We start from the raw sequence: 14,503 nt of genomic DNA, 5'->3' as shown, positions 1-14,503 counted from the left end.
GCTTGCGCTCATGTTATTATTGTCATTAGGATACGCTGCGTACGGTGACATCAGTCCGAAGCCTCATTATCAGCCTCTTCTGTTACGTTACTTTCCTGATTTGCACAGACACTAAATCTCCGCTGACTAATTGAGTTGTGATTAGTTGCTGAACGTTGACAGCAGGAGCAGGCATTTCTCATCTTGTACAGCCTGGATCTGAAACCCAAAGCAGTGCTGTGCCTGTATGCAGCTGCACGGAGCCTCGAGGGGGAAGCTCAAGACTCTTAGAGCTTGTTTCTTTCCAGTCCAACACAAACGCTTTGTTATCTTAGTGGCATAATAAGGTATTGATTAGAAGAAAATCACGTGGTATTTTGAACTTATCACCCATGACTAGACGGCACAATACTAAGAATCACTGAGAGGGCTCTTGTGTCTTTTTTTTTAATTTATTTTTTTATACTTGCACTTTGCATTATGCGTTTTGGGATAGGCTCTCAGATTGGGTGTCGTTGTGAGGAAAAAAACAACCTCATAGTTCTCCCTTTAGCTCGCTGCTGTATAGCTTTTATTGATCCACTGAGCGAACCGACTCATGCATGTTTCCTTGTATCATTTCGTTGGACATAGCCAATGTACAGTCTTTGTTTGCCACTCCCTTTTCCAGCTGTTACTTTCTTTACAATGCACACATGAACTCACACACTCAAAACACAGTGGATATACTGAGCTACATGAAAATAAAGGTGTGATAAGTCCATTCATTTTAATGTCATGATACTTAATTGTGTAAACCTAGGTACATACAGTAATTAAAACAGTCCTCAGTCTAAACCAACATGCTGTTTAAAATGCATTTTTAATCAAGAAATTAAAGGTATTTGTTGGAATATTGGGAATAATAGGATCCACATTTTTTTTTATTGTTTTGGGAACTTTGCCTTTTAAGAGTGAACAGGAAAGAGTTTCACATAAAACAGAGTCAGCAGAGATCCTGCCTCAATCAGACTGGGCATGTTATGATTATAGTATTTGGTATGATTCTTTGGACGCCCCAGCATCAGTTAGTTTGATGCTTTTTGCTGGCTAATGTCTAGTAGAAATGATGACCTATCGGCAGAATAACAAAACAATGAATGAGGCAGCAAAATTCCCACGTCATGGCTCCAGTGCTCCACAGACAGTGGATCAGCCACCATGTCCTGTTTTCTAGTTGAATACCTCCAACAAGTGGAGATTTTATACATTCAGTCTTTTACTCAGTTCAGTTTTGGTTTCCATGAAGTGTCCTGTTACGTCCTGTTGTTCCTGTCTGCCGTCAGAAAGCAGCAGCATATTTCTGTCTTCCCAGCTCAGCCTGTCCCGAGATATTTTCAGCAGGAACATGAAAAAGAAAACCCTATGACCAAGGCGAACCCTGTGGTGTCCTGTTTCTCTTCTTTTGCTAATTGGACAACAAACAGCCTCGAAGCCTGAACTGTTCTCTCAGCAAACGAGCACACTCGTGGACATGCAACTCGTTAGATGTGGAACGATGCGTGTGAAATGTTTCTCAAAACAGTGTGCGCATTAACGGCACATTTCCTTCATTTATGTCTGAAAACGAATTGAAGTAAATAAAAGATAAAAGCAATGGGAGATGTTGACAGATCTGTAGCAGAAATCTTCTTCGAAACTGACATATTTTAATCAAATGTGTTGACTTTCCATCTTTTTCTCGCAAATACAAACACATATTGTTCTTATCCTCACATGTTTGACATTTGTTTACAGCCCATAGTTTACCACAAATGCAGACACATGTTTGTTAAGCTCAAATCTGTGCAGGCAAGATGTTTTCTTTTGAAAGTTGTTGTGTGTTAAATTGGGCTTCATGACACGGTCTTGGCGCTCAGATTTGTGTTGCTGTTATGACATCTGTTGTGGCAAACAGTTGGGAAACAAGGTGGGCAAATGTCGGCTACGTTTATATTTTTTGGATTAGCTTGAGTTGATTATGTCCTCGTCATCTATCACATTGGAGGAAGATATTCAGTGAGTCATGTTCTTATCGCTAAAAGGACCAGCCAGACGAGTCTTCTGGCAATCGTGTTTTATTCAACAAATGTGGTAGATGAGTCCACAATTTAACGGTGTAACACTTTTACAAAAATGTAACATGTTGTAAAAAGTATTTTTAACATTCCGCAACCCAAGCTGAGGAAACTAACGCCTGCATGACACTCTGTACCAGATTTACAGAAGCAGATATATGTCGCCACTCAAAAAAGATGTCACAAGTTTTAGTTCCTGGATCTTTGCGGTTTAAAAGGCTGGAAAATGTAGCAAATATGTGATCTAGAAATAACACCGTCATCCTGTTTTATTAGAGTGAGTGAGCACCATGTTGGTAAAGTCGCACACAGAGCTGGTTATTTGGAGAGTTAACCACAGAGGCATGTGGACATGCACGTTGGTTTCCTAGCCCGAGGGCGTCCATATTGTTTGGTGTGTCAAACATTGTGACGGAGCTCCCTTAGCATGTTAATGAGGTATGTTGTGACTGTGATCCCTGTCGTCTCTCTGCAGGTACTGGGTCGGTGCTTCCTCACGGTGATGCAGGTCCATTTCCAGTTTCTGTCACAGGCTCTGCAGAAGGTCCAGCCCGTGGCCCAGTCCTGCCTGGCCGAGGCTCTCGCCCAGGCCCAGGAGCGTTGTGCCAACGCCCGCTCCCAGAGCTCCGACCTGGGGCCCCTCACGGAGCTGGAGGAAGCCTCCCGCTCGTGGAAAGGTGCAGCTGAGGTATGTAGTCACGCCCCCGGGTCTCTCCCAGGTCTGGGCGGTGGAAATTCGGGGGTTTGTTTGTGTGTGAGGTGAAAAACCAGCTTGTTACACATTCCTGAGAAATGCCAACCGTTTATGATTTCCAGCCTCAATTTCCTATTTCCTCTTTTCTGGGCTGTGGCTCGTCTGTGAACCTGCATCGCTCTGTTCTGTCCTCCAAACCCCAGCCCATGTACTGGAGGCTGTTTTGTAAGAGGACCTAACTAATCCCCGGGCTAATCAGTCCCTCTGGCCCATTTTGAGCTTTGTTGTATACAGTGAAGCAGAGAGGAGAATAGTGGGTTGATTGATCTGTTAAACCCTGGCATGCAGTGTGTTAGCCCTGGAGGGATGCAGGCCTGCATAGAGGGAGGCAGCCAGGACTCCATTTCAAAGGCTACACACGTGTTTTCTTTTTCAGTCATCGAAGAAAAGCATCCTGTTTTTAAAAAAATGTGATATCTCGAGATTTTTATGTAGTATTAGAATGGTTTTCAAAAAACACCTTTTATTTTTTTGTTTTGTCTTATTTATCCTTGTAAACAAACACCTATTAAACATCTAATTTAGCAGTATTTCTTGCTGAGGGTGAGGTTTTTGCTGTAGTGGTCGTGTAGGTGTTGCTGCTGTCACTCTTACCCAGAGCTCTCATCGTGTGCCTCCAGGCCACCGCGAGGCTGAGAGAGAGGGGCCGGGACGGCGGCCTCGCAGGCATCCAGGTTCAGCAGCTCTTCTGCTCCAACAACACCACCATCCCGGAGCACCAGCTGAAGGAGCTCAACATGAAGATCGACAGTACTTTACAGGTATAGTGTCGACCTGAAGACCTCAACTGTTGTTGGTTTGTGGATTTAGAAATATCCTGAGGAATGGAATGAAAAGATTTTCTTGTAATTCTTCTTGAGAATATCCCCTTTAGGTAAATGTACAATCATTTTTAATTGAATATTACAATGGAAATACATGGTTGTTAATGCAACTGCAGTACTAAGAAGATGTAAAATCAAAGATGTAACATATTAACACAGCTGCTCGTGTTTCCAGGCCTACAAAGCAGCATTAGAGAGCCTGGGCCACAGTGAGTACGCACTGAAGGCAGGCTTTCACCTCAACCCGAAAGCTGTGGAGTCAGCCTTACAGGTGAGGTCACTCTTACACATTCAAAGTGTGGTCAACCTCCGAGGAAATTTGACTGATGTGGAGGCATGGGTTCAGTTTGAATTAATAGTTGATTCTCTGAAATGTACATTTTAATGTTGAACAAATACTATTTTCTTATTAATATGTGTTTATGCTGTTGTGTGTTTCCATGTTTGTGTGTATGTGTGCAGGGCTGCTGCGGTGAGGCGGAGGCTCAGCAGGCGGGCAGGATGCAGACCACCTCCCAGCCCATCCAGTGCGAGCTGCCCACCATCCCGGTGCAGATCGGCTCGCACTTCCTCAAAGGAGTGTCCTTCAACGAGTCCGCGGCTGAAAACCTCAAACTGAAAACGGTATGCCGCGTCACACAACTGCTCTCTATTTCTGCTATTGCTCACCAGTCTCAATTAGAATAAAAATGCCAGCCGCGAAGTGTGTTTTATCAGTCTGTTCTGTCTGAAAGTCGTTAACTTTCTCTGGCTCAACAGTTTAAAAAGGCTTTACTGCTGTCTTTAGTGAAACGGCTGCAGATGTTGATGGCAGACTGCCTTCTTGACGGGTCACTGTGTTCTGTCTCCTCAGCACACGATGCTGCAGCTCATTAAGGAGGCGCTGGGCCAGAACGGAGTGACACCCAGAGACGACTCTCCCGTCACTGAAGTCCTCAACCAAGTTTGCCCATCCAGTTGGAGAGGAGCCTGCAAGACAGCCGTGCAGCTGCTGTTCGCTCAGGCTGGTCTGGTGAGTAGAAATGTTAAACACCGGGGTTGGCAGACTTTGAAAAGGTCAGAGCAGTAGTGAATAGTATTTGTAACTTTGATTTTATTTAAAAAAAAATAAAAAAATTCTCTAGCTTTTCCCTTCACTTCTTGAAATATAATTTAGTTCGGCCTGTTAAATCTCATGTTTTTAGTGCTTATGAGTGTATGTGTAAGATGCGCTATGGTAAACTGATCATGTTTCTCATCCATCACCACAGTGTAGTTGATCCTACAGAGTAGTGGCTGGTAGGGGGCATACCGATGTGAACAGGCCTGTCGTCCTTCACTGACTCTGACTCGTCTCCTTCTGTGTGTGTGTCTCCAGGGTTGGCAACTTGCATCCCATTGTTTGTCAGATTTGTAATGTAGATGAGCAGATCTGTCGGCTTGCTTTGAGGCAGTCGAGAGGTGTAAACAAACACCTGAGAGACACAAAAGGGAAGAAAGATTCCTGCGGCATCTGAGTGAAGGGATAGGCTTGCCTGGGCAGAACAAACAGAGCTCCCCCACCCTCTTGTTGAAAAGGAGAATCGTACGGAGGGAGGGAGGGAGGGAGGGAGGGAGGGGAGGGTCAGCAGCAGGACTCTCCTCGGAGCAACACCCGTGTTTATTTCCTCTGTGGTCGGCCCTGTTTTGTGTGTCAGACCTTGAGAGTGCGTTCCCACCCAGGCCTGCCAGGCCCGTGCTGACTGTAAAACCATCCCCGGTTGATGAATGATGTTGTGCATCAGCTCCATATCTGATCGCCACTCAACCCAGAATAGAGCACACTGCAGCATGCATGGACACACACTCACACACGCATGCTGTCAATCCCTACTCCTGCATTTACACATACACTCACTGTCATCCAGTGACCCATACACCCCCCACCCCCCACACACACACACCACAGCCCTCCTCCTCCCTGTTTTCTTTCCTTTACACTCACATGACAATCTCAGTCAGAATCACCATATCTGCTCAGTTCCAGGCAACATAACTCACCAGCGACTCCCTTTTTCCTTCTAATCACGGCGTTCAGAGTGCAATGAAGATGACCTTATATTGTGCTGCTGCTCCTTCTTCTCCTTTACCCCCGGTGACCTTGTCGTATGCGTTTCTGACACGACCGAGCGGCTGTTTGTGTCCGTGTGCGGCGCTCTCACACGGCCGGCCTGGCTTTTTCCGAGGATACACCTGCTTTATTTAATAACAATAGGGGGCATTTCCTGCATTGCAGGAAATAGACTCCTCCCACTTTCCCTCCCTCTCTGCGACCCGGCTACACCGGTCTCGAGGAGCCAAGGCCACTTTCAAAGAACTCGACTAGCAGCAGGCAGGAAGGGTTGCCTGTTTATTGTCACTGGCTGATGGAAAGCGGTCGGTTTCCTCGCCTTGAACCGCCTCTCACTGCTTGGTGGGAAATTAATGCCAGACACCAGAGATGAGCTTTTGACTGCTGGCTTGGAAAAGTGCTAAATGTAACTGATTTACATATTATGGAGCTTAACACCAACACTATTACACTGGAGAGAGATACACAACCCCTCCGAACTGTCTTAGTGGCTGTAAATGAGCCAAACGTAGGAGAGTATGTGGGTTGACTGCACAAGTAGAATTCACAATAAGAACAATAAATGGCTGCAGAAGAAGTCTTCGTGTCAGGAGATGCTGACAGAGGTGTGTTTCTGTGTCTCAACAGGTGGTTGTTGATACAGCTCAGATTGAGAACAAAGAGGCCTACGCTCCCCAGATCACTCTGGAGGGATCCAAGGTGGTGGTCCAGGTTCCTTCTACATGGTGAGTACATCAAGAAACGATGTTTTTAGCAGCCTTTTTAAAAAAAAATTTTTTATAAGCACTCTTCCCATTAAATGGCAGCTATAGTTCAGAATGATTACAGATCCCCTAAAAATATCATTCTTGATAACAAACTTTGAATATTTGACCACATGCAAACACTTGATAATGCGGTTTGGTGCACACAACCGATTATATCGACCCAGCAGTGTGTTGAGTAAAAATGGAGTTTGGTTAAGCCTGTATAGTGTACTTTATCTCAGTTTTTACCAATCGTGGAGTAAAACAGGTGCAGTGAAACCGTATTAAGACACCATTTGGAATATTTTTCAACACAGTTTATTTTGCACTAAAGATCCATTTTGAATTCTCCAACAAGATCAATACAACCGATTTGTTTGCTACACAAAGTTGGCTCAGTTTGGTCGATAGCTGGATGACGTGCTATTTTAGCTCGTCGCATACAACTATTCTAACGGCTTTAAACCTCATATCAGCACACAGTTAAACATATAAACACCGTCAGTAAAGCTATGCAGTTAACTGCCTTTACAAGCCAGCCCTCCATTACCACCGTTAGCATTAACAGCTGTTTATTTACCAGTCTAGGTAAATAGACAGGTAATGTCAAAAAAGTGAAAATATATTCTCATTGTTATTTATATGCACACACATATAAGAAAAATCCAACCCACCTCTCCTACACAAGAGGTGGGTTGGATTTGTCTTGTTTATGGATATGGTGTCAGGTGTTCATCTCTTCAGATTAATGCTCCTGGGCTTTTATGTGAGAGACATTGTGTTGGATGTGTACTTCATGTCCTGTACGGTTGTGGATGTTTGCGTGACTGTACATGTTCAGGTGTCTGAAGGAGGACCCAGCCACGATGTCCCTGCTCCAGCGGAGCTTGGACCCGGAAAAGACACTGGGTCTAGTGGACGTCCTTTACACAGCAGTGTTTGACATCAACAGGTGGAAGGAGAGAAAGTGAGTGGACGTTAACTGATAATGACTAGATTTGTGATTTCTTAGCTCGCTGTTTGTAGAAGTTATTCACATACAACATAGTTTTACCACAACAAAATCAAATACATGTCTTTCTCCTGTCCGCAAAAGAGAGCAAGCCCTGCCCACTATTCAGATTCAGCTACAGAGAGAGATCCCAGAGTATTGCAGCCCAACAGACCTGCCTCCAGGGACCAGCTCCAAGACCTCCAGTGGACTCCCCAAAACGATATCCAAGCTGACTTCCAAGTTCACCAAGAAGGTCTCGTCCAGCTCCAACAGTGGAGGCAGCTATTCCATCCCCAGTACCCCGTCTCGCAGCATGCTAACTACCAGCATGTCTGAGGATAAGGCCAAAGGTCTGGGCCACAGCGACGGGAGGCTCCACAGCATCCTGCAGATGGGCAGCCTGTCATGCGCCGCCGACTCCACCCAGCAAAACCAGCTGGCCAACGGCCTGGTGGCCGAAGACCAGGGGATGAACCTGCCCACTGACCAGGAGATGCAGGATGTCATTGACTTTCTCTCAGGATTCAACATGGGCAAATCGCAGCAGGCCTCACCCCTGGTCAAGAGGAGGAACTCTGTGGCGTCTGCGAACCCCGCTGAGCTGAAGCCCCCGAGCGGTCCTCCACCAGCCTCCCAGTCTATCTCTCACGGTGCCCTGCAGCCCCCAGCACAGCCCCTGCCCCAGCCCCAGCCTCAGCCTCAGCCTCCACCCTCAGTGCAGAAGCAGCAGCCTCCTCCGCAACAGCAACAACAACAGCAACAGCAACAACAACAGCAGCAGCAACAACAACAGCAGCAACAACAACAACAGCAGCAGCAGCAGCAGCAGCCCCCTCCTCCTCCCCAGCAGCCCTCCCCACAGGCCCTGCAGTACTACCAGCACCTCCTGCAGCCCATCACTCAGCAACAGACGCCTCCTCCTCAGCTTCCTCTGCAGCAGACTCCACCCCAGGTTCTGCCACAGCAGAGGGTGTCAAGCAAGTGGCTGGGCACCTCTGGGCAGCAGCCTCCGCCGCAGGGCCCCCCAGCGGGGCTTTCTCCCCTGGGTCCCATCGGACAGTGGGGATCCCCTGGACTGCCGGATCTGAGCTCGGACCTGTACAGTCTGGGCCTGGTCAGCACCTACATGGACAGTGTCATGTCAGAGATGCTGGGTCAGAAACCACAGGGGCCCCGCAACAACACTTGGCCCAACAGGGACCAGAGCGAGGGAGTGTTCGGAGTCCTGGGAGACACGCTGCCCTTCGACCCTGCAGGTGAGGTCCACCTTCAGATTACATGTCCAAGAGCTTCCATACAGATTCCAGCAGATCCTGAGAACAGTTCACTCTAAAATCTTAATTAATCCAGACACTCACATCCAGCTCATGTGGCGACACAGACAGTCAGCCGTCCTTCAAGCTGTTGGAGTTGAGAGTTTTTTTTGTTTTTTTTTAACAGCTCATTCAGTAGTTAAGGATCATAATTTTCCATTTTTATTTTTCCCTTAATAGTCAAGGAATTTATTTATTTATTTGGACAATTTAACAGCAATAAAATAATCAAATAAATATTACAGAAGGGAGCAAAAAAAAAATCAAAAAGAATATGTGTTTGTGGGAGTTCTCATCTTTAATCAGATTATATTGTGATTGAACTAAACCTGCAGCTTTGCTGACATCATCGTTTCATCATAAGAAACACCTGGAGAAGCTTTTTATGATGTACAGTTAGGACTTATGTGTCCATGATCCCAGGAGAGTAATGTTCAGAAAAGGGTGGTGGGTGGCAGGAGTTGATGTAATGATGATGTGTGCAATGAGGATCCAGCTGTCATAAAAGAAAATGAATCAGCAGACTTAAGTTGAGATCAGCAGCACCGAGGGACGACTAGACGAAGATTATTATTTTCCACAAGGGGAAACATACTTACAATCCAATGCTAATACATTGCTTTGTATTAATGTAAGTGAAACCTGACTGCAGAACAACCAGACTAAATATGAAATTAGACTGAGCTCTACTCTGTGCATTACTCTTGGGGAAAAGTGTCATTACATTATAAAATGTGTTCCCATGGTTTGTTATTAGTATTTCTACACCATCTTGTAACATTTCAGCAGTCCTGAGGCAACCTTTGACCTCCATCTGAATAAAGTACTAGATAGCGGTCAGGCAGGATGAGCACATGTGGCTGCGACTGCAAGTTGGCGATTTCTGCTGAATTTAGCTTGTGTCACTTCCTGTTTTTACAGTGCAGCAGACTCTTTTGATTGCAGCCGAGGCCCATTGTGCGGAGTTGACTTACGGCCATTGTGATTTTTCTGCTACGGCAGACAGTCTGGCTAAAAGGATTGAGCTCCGGGGAGCGAAAGAGAAAAGCTGAGAGTGTCAGAAACTCACGGCCGTGTTTATTCTCCCCTCTCCACGCGCAGTCGGCTCCGACCCGGAGTTTGCACGTTACGTCGCCGGCGTCAGTCAGGCCATGCAGCAGAAGCGGCAGGTGCAGCACATCCGTCGCCCCAGCAACACGCGCAGCAACTGGCCAATGCCCGACGAGCAGCACAGGACCTGGTCCCACCCGGAGTACTACAGCGAGGGGTAGGTATCCGGACATGACATCGACCCTACCGCTGATCCACTGACACCCGCTGATGTACAAACGGGTCTTTTGAGTTTAGGTAATCACATTGACATCTTAACACATTTGCCTTACGAGGAGTCATAAGACAATATATAAGAAATGAAGATGACTGATTATAAACAAGCCATTTAGTCATAGAAGGCAGAAGTTCAAGAACACCTACAGTGTGCTGAATGGCCTGGTATCACCTTTAACTTTCAACAGACACGTCAGCAGACAGTTTTCCACCGAACTGCTGTCCTTTCAGATGTTTTTGGTGCATTCATTAGCAGCTGGGAAAGTTCTGACCTCCGAGATGGAAAATTCACCTGAGAGCCCGTCCAACTGAGAAATAACTGACCAGGAAAGTTATTTTTTTTTTTTCAAAGCTCAGAGGAGTCGATTTGACGTCACTCGACATTTGTGGTGAAAGGAAGAGATATGCTGACTCAGCGCAAAACTTAATGGTTCATTTATGTCATGCCAATTAGAGCAGGGCGTTGTGACGTTAAACAATACTTTGCAATTACTTTCATTGTCTCGGCCGTGTTGGTAGTTTTTGCGTGTCCGATGTAATGTCAGCCTTGTGGTTGCTTAGAAAAGCGTTTAACTTCTCAGCGACTTTGCTCTGCTGACGTTACTTTGTTTCAACAGTCGTACAAACGGTGCACAAGCAGGTATTTGATTAAAAACCCATCATGTGAACGCTCTCGACTCCAAAAGGGAACTCTCACCTCCCAGCGGCTTGAATGCAGCATTGGTGTGTCAGTCTTGCTTACTAATCCTGTAAATCTGACAATAATGTTTTTTACAGTCAGGACACCTAAACGTTGGAGTAACGCGCCGGAGGAGCTCAGACTCATCTCTGCTTTTTATTTGTATTGCCGTCTCTGTTGTTTTATGTGCGTGGGGCACATCACAACACGTGTAATAAACCTGGTTGTTATAGTGGGCAGCAGTTGAGTTGAACTGTGGAAGGGTTATTTAAAAAGGGGTTTTATCGTAGAGTCGTGTTGGAGCGGTGTTTTGATTAGATTATTAATGTGACCGGGACCATTAAAATGCGAGATATTCAGCACGTTAATCATGACTGGGGTCGTTTAATTCCACCCACGGTGTGTGTGACGCCGTCCGGCGTACAGACTCGGCAGGCAGAAGTGAACAAGTCGTTGCGGTGGTGTGATGTCGCTTAAAAAGTCTGTACGATAGCGTCGTTATTTATAAACAGGAGATCAGCTTTTGCAATGAAATAGGTGCTAGATGTGGAAGCTAGGTATCTAAACTCTACAAACACATTCAGCTCACTTTTAATCAACGCTTTTAAATGGACGCCCCTCTCGCCCTTTAGATCATCACAAACAAAAAAGTCCACATTTGCAATGTCATACACTACATCTTCTTCATTTTGTAGGCGTTAGACATCAGAAAAAAATGTGACCTTGGTATCCCTTTGACCTCCCTTTTGTTGACGCGTCCTCTGGTTGTGTCCTCAGCGAGACCGTGAACAGCAGCTGGTCGGCCAATCAGGGGGACTCGGCCAGCTCCAGTGACGAGACGTCTTCAGCCAACGGTGACAGCCTGTTCTCCATGTTCTCCGGGCCGGACCTCGTTGCCGCGGTTAAACAGCGGAGGTAAGAAGTCCAGTAACAGTCATTGTCTTCTCTCCTGGTAACACTTTGATTATTATTACATAAAATGCTTCTGGGGATGAGAATGCTTTGATGCTCCCTCTTTGAGCAAATCCTGTTTGTGTGAGCACCCGTGAGGTTCAGCGTGAATTTCTGTTCCCTCAGAAAACACAGCTGTGGTGAGCCGGAGGTGTGCACCCTGCCCTCACCACCTCTCCATCACATCGGCGACGATAACCAGGTAAAGTACGAGCACCTCGGGATCAATGATCGCATCAGCGGTCAGTTTTAGTCCCAGCCCGAAAGTGTTCATTTGAACTTTTTGCCTTTTCTTGCGACTTTTGATCACCGTCCTCCGTTGCTCCACAGGACAGCAAAACTAAAACCTGGCCTCCCAAAGCGCCGTGGCAGCACTCTGCCCACACCAACACCATGCCCAATCCCAGCTCTTCCTTGTACCAGATGAACATCCCTCCTTCCTCCCAGTGGAGCGACTCTATGCAGATGCTGCAGTCCCCTGTGTGGTCCACTGCCAGCGACTGCTCGCCCTCCACCGGCATCACCTCTGGTTTCCCCTTCACCCAACAGCAGCAGCAGCAGCAGCAGCAACAGCAGCAACACAAACCCATGACCAAGGGCTTTAAATCCTTCCCCCTCAAACACGAGCACAGGCCCTCCTACCTTCACCAGTACTGATACCCCCCCCCACCCCACCACCACCACCACGTTACACGAGCCGCCGAGCTGCAGCCAGTCCAGTCCACACCCGCTGAATTGGAAGATTTCAAAGCCTCAGAGGCAACGTTAAGTAAACACACTGGCTCGACATTTTTGTATCTATATTTTTCCATGTCAAACATCCCCATTTGAAAAAAAAAACAAAAAAAAAAGAAAGAAAAAAGAAAAAGAAAAAAAAAAGAGATGTATTTTGAAGTTTTTTGAACTGCCATGTTTTAAACCACAAAAAGGTGCATGTGTCCCGGCGGCAGCGGTCAGCGGAGCGCTCGTTTCTCTGTCTGTCGAGCTGACGTCTCCTCAGACAAGAGCTGGAGATGCGCACGGCCGTCGCCCACCTGCTTTCTGCAGCTGAACGTGAGTGTGTGTGTGTGTGTGTGTGTGTGTGTGTGTGTGTGTGTGTGTGTGTGTGTGTGTGTGTGCTTATGTGTGAGTGTGTGTGTGTGTGTGCGTGCTTGTGTGTGTGTGTGTGTGCTTATGTGTGAGTGTGTGAGTGTGCGTGCGTGTGTGCGTGTGTGTGTGTGTGTGTGTGTGTGTGTGTGTGCGTGTGCGCGCGTGTGTGTGTGTGTGTGTGTGTGTGTGTGTGTGTGTGTGTGTGTGTAAAGGAGAGGGGAGGTTGGGATTAACAAAGGGGCGGGGGTTTGAGATGCTCTCATTTTGCCCATGATAAATATACTGTGTCTACATAGCTGTAACTGCCAAATCTCATGCAAGATGACTCAGAATACAGCTACCATCTACTGTTTCATAGCTTGTAAAATATTGAAGTTGAAATATACATATTTAGTTCTTTTTATTAAGAGGCTTTGAGCAGGCTCAGCATAAATATAGTAAGTCACTGCAGAGGTGTCATTTGAGAGAAATACACTACTTTTTCAACAACTGACCAGAGTTCAAAGTTATAGCAGTAACTATGTGCCATGTTGGTATTGATAGCACTTGCAGAATATTATTTCCAACCAAAGCGTTGTTCAGAGGATGAATGGTGCTGAGGCGATGAGAGGCTGTCTGAGATTATCGACAAAGTTCCACACCCTATTGGACGAGAGCTTTCGGGAACATCTTCATTTCCTCCTCTCTAATTGGCGGTTGTTTGACACTAACTCCCATAAAACCTAACGTTTCCTCCGTTTAATAATACAATATTTTTTCGTGTACAATTATTGACAGTATTAATCTTATTTTTGTATTTTCTTACATGTTATACCATTACTGTATGTTAGTATTCTTGTAGACATATTACATAAAACATTATTTTCCTCCTCCCAATATGTGAAAAAAAGCACATTTCTTTCCTACAGAGTTGAACTACACCATCTATCTATAAAGGTTACCAAATATGCCATGCTAAACACTAAAATATTGTGTGATGAGGGTGTTTTTTTTTTTTCCTCGAGCCCTTGTTTCTTCGGTTTCTATGGCGATGGGCTGCATTTAAAAGCCCAGAATGTTATCTTTTTGTGATGTTTGCGGATGCCAATGTTGCCTGTATTTATGAAATGACACCATGTTTTCAGAAAACTAACATACTTAACATGTTTACAGAGAATTGTTTGCTGTATATACATATAAATATATATCTTTTTATAGTTAATGTGCTTTGCACAATCAAGATATAGAGTTTGTTGCTTTTTGTCTGTGTTATCTCCCTAACTGTTGCAGCCTTTTTTAAGACATCATTACAGACCTTGGACTGTAACTGTTAGCTTCTCAGCTGTGTCAAATGGTTTACTAGTGGCTTCTACAAAAAGATAAAAAGTAATAATAAAAACATGTTGCCCTGATAGAAGATATGAAGGGGGACTGCTTGGCTTATGTTGCTTATTGTTCTTTTGAGCTGGCAACTGAATCTTTCCAAGTGTACCAGCAATGCAAAAAATAAATAAAAATGACTTAGCAATTCGAAATGTTTTCTGACTGGTGTTCTTCTTTCAGTTGAAAAGATGCACATTTCCCTACATCGATTTAAACTGCTGGAAACATCGAAACGGGCGACGTGCACTGAGAAAATGTGGCGTCTGAACCTAAAACAAAAACCATCACCGGTGACGACTTT

At 45.6% G+C, this 14,503-nt stretch overlaps 1 protein-coding gene across 3 annotated transcripts in view; it reads left to right on the top strand.

Annotated features, from left to right (window-relative positions):
• Positions 1-14,354, top strand: part of garre1 (granule associated Rac and RHOG effector 1) — a 31,683-nt gene extending 17,329 nt beyond the window's left edge. For all 3 annotated transcript variants that reach the window (XM_069173529.1, XM_069173532.1, XM_069173530.1), the window contains exons 3-14: positions 2,551-2,763; positions 3,450-3,590; positions 3,829-3,924; positions 4,116-4,277; positions 4,507-4,665; positions 6,370-6,467; positions 7,330-7,455; positions 7,585-8,738; positions 9,897-10,062; positions 11,578-11,715; positions 11,878-11,953; positions 12,082-14,354. In XM_069173529.1, coding sequence (XP_069029630.1) covers positions 2,551-2,763; positions 3,450-3,590; positions 3,829-3,924; positions 4,116-4,277; positions 4,507-4,665; positions 6,370-6,467; positions 7,330-7,455; positions 7,585-8,738; positions 9,897-10,062; positions 11,578-11,715; positions 11,878-11,953; positions 12,082-12,408 — 2,856 coding nt within the window. In that variant the 3' untranslated portion in view covers positions 12,409-14,354. The remainder of the gene's footprint in view (positions 1-2,550; positions 2,764-3,449; positions 3,591-3,828; positions 3,925-4,115; positions 4,278-4,506; positions 4,666-6,369; positions 6,468-7,329; positions 7,456-7,584; positions 8,739-9,896; positions 10,063-11,577; positions 11,716-11,877; positions 11,954-12,081) is intronic.
• The last annotated feature ends 149 nt before the right edge of the window (positions 14,355-14,503 follow it).

This window comes from Embiotoca jacksoni, unplaced genomic scaffold, assembly GCF_022577435.1.
Source record: "Embiotoca jacksoni isolate LCO1_2020_lvr unplaced genomic scaffold, fEmbJac1.0.p SCAF_6, whole genome shotgun sequence".
Classification (NCBI taxonomy): domain Eukaryota; kingdom Metazoa; phylum Chordata; class Actinopteri; family Embiotocidae; genus Embiotoca; species Embiotoca jacksoni.
This window is presented reverse-complemented; position numbering and strand designations above follow the sequence as displayed.